Source organism: Mustela putorius, unplaced genomic scaffold (genome assembly GCF_011764305.1).
Source record: "Mustela putorius furo isolate JIRA1106 unplaced genomic scaffold, ASM1176430v1.1 tig00003901_pilon_pilon_pilon, whole genome shotgun sequence".
NCBI lineage: Eukaryota > Metazoa > Chordata > Mammalia > Carnivora > Mustelidae > Mustela > Mustela putorius.
This window is the reverse complement of record NW_025422049.1, coordinates 7413607-7419338: the sequence shown is the minus strand read 5'-3', so window position 1 is coordinate 7419338 and position 5732 is coordinate 7413607. Positions and strand designations below refer to the sequence as shown.

General features: G+C 41.0%; 1 protein-coding gene across 2 annotated transcripts; it reads right to left on the bottom strand.

Moving 5' to 3' along the window:
* Nucleotides 1–697: 697 nt before the first annotated feature.
* On the bottom strand, nt 698–5719 carry C1GALT1C1 (C1GALT1 specific chaperone 1). 2 transcript variants are annotated; one of them, XM_004762054.3, is made up of 2 exons: nt 5631–5719; nt 698–3173 (listed from the first exon to the last, which is right to left on the bottom strand). In XM_004762054.3, exon 2 carries the CDS (start codon nt 3166–3168, stop codon nt 2212–2214), a length of 957 nt encoding a protein of 318 aa, XP_004762111.1. In that variant the 5' UTR covers nt 3169–3173; nt 5631–5719; the 3' UTR covers nt 698–2211. The 2 variants fall into 2 exon arrangements, with proteins under 2 accessions (XP_004762111.1, XP_004762110.1); XM_004762053.3 differs by lacking the exon at nt 5631–5719 and adding an exon at nt 5431–5568.
* Between the last annotated feature and the right edge of the window lie 13 nt (nt 5720–5732).

Here is a 5732-nt window from a genome sequence, read left to right as displayed (position 1 = left end):
GTCCAATGTGGTAGTCACTAGCCATTTGTAAAATACATTCACAACCATGATTAATTTCCACTAACCTCCACTCTTTGCAATTCTTTCCCCAGTAACAGGTAACATTAGGGTTACAGTTTTTGGCTACTGAATGCACAATGATCAAATCTATAACCATGACCCCAGTAGTACTGTTTTCTGTATTACCGAATCAGACTCTACCTACAAGACTGGGTACAAATAAATTTAAAGAGATAGCATGTTAAGACAAGTAACATTTCATAAACAAATACTTGTGTATAAAAATACAACCAAGAACATCAATTTGGTTTATTATAATTATTTAAAAAGATTTTATTTTTGAGAGAGCATGAGTGGGGGAAAGCAGTGGGAGAGGAACAAAGCAGGCTCCCTGTTGAGCGCCCCCCCCCCCCCCCCCCCCCCCGCCGACAGAGGGCTAGATCCCAGGACCCTGAGATCATGACCTGAGCTGAAGCAGATGCTTAACCGACTGAGTCACAGAGATGCCCCTTAAAAAAAAACAAAAAACAAAACTTAAGTAATCTCTACACCCAGTATAGGCTCAAACTCACAATTCCAAGATCAAGAGTTACATGCTCTACCAACTGAGCCAGCCAGGCACCCCTGAGGAGCACCGATTTGGTTTAAAAAGCAATTGTTGTTACCTTACCATCTACCAGGAACTCAAACAATGGAATGTATTCTGATATATTTATTACAATTATATCTCGATACACTAATGTAATTGAAAGTGATAAATGCATAATTCTTTAAAATATATTGTTGTTGGGGCAAGGTGACACTTATAAGTTGGGGACATTCAGGGAGATGCTGTTTATTATTTTACTTACACTGAACATGACTTGATCTTTATTAGTTGCATCTGAGACCATATAGAGTGCATGATAAAAAGTTTCATTATTTTTTAAAATTAATAACACTTCATTTTAACCAAAAGCCCCAATAAGGAAAATCAGATAAAATTTTTAAAAAGCACTTCATGCACTGATGATTGATAATTTGAAGCCTGAGGCCCTCTTGAGGAAATTCTCTTCCTGGTTTGTAAAAGCTGTGGGAGACCATTAACATCATGAGGCCAGTTTCAGGAAACATTGATCTCTAATATGTCATGGTCTCACACCCTGTGGGGGGGCTTATGGATTTTACTTAATATAGCATGTACAGTCCCAATTATAGGACAATTGAGCAGCAAATATTTCATACATTTATAAGGCCAAGAGCTGTTGTATTCATCCCTAGATAAAGCTTTCTGGGTAGCCACTGAAATTAGGCAAAGGGTATGGTCCAAGATGAATGGTGAGGTTGGGGCCTCCGCACCTGAAACCACTGGATATGATTGCAACTATGAATATGGGGAAAATCTCAGAATTTGAACAGGTGAACAAAGATCAGACGCCACTCAGGTAAGTCAAACTTCCAGACCATTAAAACAAGTTCTTGAAAGGAGACTTCCACAGAACTCACTTGCCCAGCAAAGTAAAGAAATTTCAACGGATATAGATTCTTCATAGTGACCACTTCAATTTCAGTGTCTGCACAGAGAAGTATTGTATCAGACAACTTGTATATGCTGAGGAATGCCACTAAATTAGCTCCTGGGAAAATGATTAACCTTTATAGGTAATTTTCACTTTTTCTCTCAGGGACAGAATTCAACTTTCACGTCAACATTAGTTTTGGGAACGAATTTCCTTTGTTGCTTGGTTGTGTATTTCGAGAAAGCAAATCCATGAGCACTTGCAGAGGCTTAGAACATGGACCAGCATTACAAGTAATGGAAACACATAGCTCAAAGTTTTACTGTAATCACAAATTCACAACTAGAGACTGTATTTGCATATCTTAGAAAGCTAAAAAGACATGTTAAATTTTTTAACCAATCAGCAAAAATATGTGCCACAGATTCATAATTTAGGATTTATCACATAAATATATTTATAATATACCTTTTATTTGCAAAATTAGCCTTAAAACATTTTTTTCCAATATGATTGAAATTTTCATGTGTTTTAAGGAGAAAAAACCCCACCCTCTTCAAAAATGCACCACTAAACTTCAATGTTCAATTAAACCAGTGTCACCAAACTAAAAAAAAAGAAACATACTGTATGTTGGATATGTAGGTGTAACTACAAATAGTGACAACACCTGTCCTATACGGTGATCATATACATGCTCTTCTTTCACTTCTCAGTCATTGTCAGAACCATTTGGAGGTAAGAAAACCAACGCATCGTGGAAAATATGCCCAAATGCCCTAAGACGGTACACCCCATACATCATCACATGCATCTGATTAGGAGTCAGTCCATTAAAAGTAACAGCCATATCTGAACAGCATCCTTCTACAACAAGGTTGGGGTGATTAGACATTGCCTCTTTAATAAAAAGCCCAACGGATTTGGTGTTAAATACATCCTTTCCTTCCGAATCTTCTGCATTTTCTGCAAACACTCCAGCATATTTCAGGCAGACTGCTAGCTGCTTATCCTCTGATATCTTCCAAATCATCCCTCCCTGTTCAGGACACTTTTCAGGGATACCGAGGAGGCTGTTAAGCCTTTTCATTGATTCTATACTTAAGACGATGCCTCCTTCAACACTCACATATTCAAGGTCTCCAGATTTTATAGTGTGACCTAGATAGAAAGGTTGTGATGGATCCTTTTTTAACAAAAAATATTTTAAGTTTTCCATAATAGCAAACATAGTGGGGCGTGCAAGAAAGAACCAGTTGTATTGGTCTCTGTATTTATCAAAGGCATATTTGTAAGCCTTTCTCATCATTAGCCACATGTCATCTGTTTCCATGTTAATTGACTCAAACACTTTAACATTTTCAGAACTGAAGAACTCGGCTTTGTCACAGTGTTTGGTCCAAGTCTCTCTCACTGCAGCCCAAAGACTCACATCTTTGGGTTTTACAAGGATGATACAGTATACCCGAAAGCTCTTACTGAGCTCCATGCGTTCATCCTGTGAAATTTTCAAGATATCTTCTTTATTAGGCGCTTGTAGGTGATGATGCTTATGCTGGTGCCTTCTATCTCCATGACCAATCCTAATGTGTCCTAGCATAGTGATCAAAGCACAGAAAATGCTTCCAAGCATCATACCCTTCAAAAATGAACTGCTTTCAGAAAGCATTTTTCCTATAAAAAAAAGAAAAAGATCCTTAGGATACTTAATAGAAAAGGATTAGTCTAGCAATTTGATTTGGTATACCTTATATACTTACATTTTGCTCTTAACATAAAAAATGTTCCTAAATTTGAAATCAAGTTAGTTGCACAGAATGCCAATACTAAGAGGTCTAAGAATCTTTAGCTTCCAATGGTATCTGACCACTGTTCTGTATAAACTGGAACTTTACAACAACACCTCTGTGCACTAGAATTTTCTGTGAGGCCATTTTTGCACTTATTCTATGGGGATTTAATTAACGGAGTACTAAATCAAAACATTAACCCTAGAAACCAATGTTAAAGAGGTTGTCAGTCCATCATTCTCTTTGAAGGAATTTCATTTCACAAGCTTGCACAATTTAAATACTTCTGTAGATGTAAATGGACTTTACATGGAAACCTTAAATTGAACAGATAAAACCACCTACAATTAGCAAATCACCAATGGTATCTGTGCTGGCATTTCTGTTCTTAACATAGTGCTTTATTTAGCTGATGGCTGCTGTCCTTAGGTGTTTGAGTACATCTATAGCAAATTTCTTGAGATTGATACATGTTCATATTACTCTTTTCATTCCTAAGACTAAAGGGCTTCCAATACAGTATCCCAGTCAACTTATGTAATAAAAGCCCATAATGAAAATAGTTAAATTATTTGGATGAGAACTGACTCAATATAGGCATATCTGGGGAACCACTAATGAACATTTTATTTCCTCCAAAGGCATTTTCTTATTCTTTGGGGAAGTAAAAAGGGAAAGGTCTACACTTTTTTTTTTTAAGATTTTATTTATTTATTTGACAGAGATCACAAGTACACAGAGAGGCAGGCAGAGAAAGAGGTAGAAGCAGGCTTCCCACTGAGCAGAGAGCCCGATGCGGGGCCCGATCCCAGGACCCTGGGATCATGACCCGAGCTGAAGGCAGAGGCCCCAACCCACTGAGCCACCCAAGTGCTCCAAGGTCTACACTTTGATTTCAATTAGAAATTAAAAGAAAAGCCAACCTTAAATACAACTGTTGAGATTTCACAATCTCCTATCTCCACAAGAAATGTTCTACTGAGCTCCTTAGATTTTCCCCTTGGCCTCTTAAAGTTCAAAGAAGCCTTAGAAGCTACCTAGTATCACTTCTCCCATTTTACAGACAAGCAAAGAGAGGGTCCACAGAGATTAAGTAACTGACCCAAAGTCACACAGTCAGGGGTAGAACTGAACCAGAAATCAGATCTCCTCATATCAGTGTAATGCTTTTCCTATTACAGAATAATGATCTAAAGAGTGCTTCCACTCATATTGCTGGAAATTTAGTAGATGAGATACCGAATAACCTTGTTTTCTTATGAATGAAAAAAGTGTGGAATTTGTAACCATAATTGACATTTTACACCCATCTTATCATCCTGCTATAAGGAAACCACCCCTTGGTTTTCTTCTAGAGGAAATGGACTTTGACTTCTATTAGAAGGTCAAGGTGTGAAATGGCTTGGCAGAATAATTCCTGAATGAGGGTGGGGGAGGGCAAAGAGGCAGGATGGTTTTCCTGTGTCACCCAGAACTTGGTCAAGAAACAGCTCTACGGAAGGAAAAGAACTGATAGAAAGCAGGCTCTGCTTAATATCAGAACTATAAGATGAACTCTAAAAGTAATTTATATAGGACTTTGATTATTTCTGGCCCATATACGATAACTCACACGTGTCTCTTAGCTTCAGAACAGCATTCAGAATTCTCCCTGACGGGGATACTACTCATGGATCATATGCACAAATTACTCGGAGTAGATTTTTTTTCCATTGGGGGGGGCAAAAAAAAGTAACCCTGGAGATGTACGTGATAGGATATTTGGTGCGGAGGAGAGGGAAACTTAAAACTGCAGACGGGCACCAATGAGGCAAAAACTACCAGAGTGGTTTCTGCGATGGCAACTTTTTAGAAGATGAAGATAGTTGGGTGGAGTATGGAAAAGGCAGGAGGACGAAATAGAGAACAAAAATGAGAGGGAGGACGTGGTCACCTCAAAACCCCACCGAGGGGCCAAGGCAGCGCCCCCACGCAAGCGACTCACTCTCCTCCACTAACTACCGCTCCCACGGCACCTGCCCGGGTACCCCGCGTGGTGCATGATGGGACCCGGCCAGAGCCCAGGCCTTCCCCCAGGAGAGGGGCGGGGTCAGGCCGCTCCCGGGTCCGCACAGGATGCTGGCCGAAGCCCCAGCACTCACCGGCGTCTAGAACGGCTCAGGGGCGGGAAAGCGCAGCTGCGCACGGCTTTCCTCTCACGTTCGCGCGCCACCCGGTTACGCTGCCGGTCGGGCTGCTCTAGATGCAGGGGGTGTCCTCTCGATGGTTTCACTAAAGGCGGGGAGGGCCCGGAAGTGAGCGCCGCGACCGCGCGGGAGCGAGGCGGGGCAAACGAACTCACCGCCTGGCGAAGCCGCCTGCCCTGCTGACGTCGGAGGGGCCCGTCCGCACACCGCGCTCCCTTACTCCCCGCTTCCTGCTGAGTTCAGAGCAGCGCGTCTTG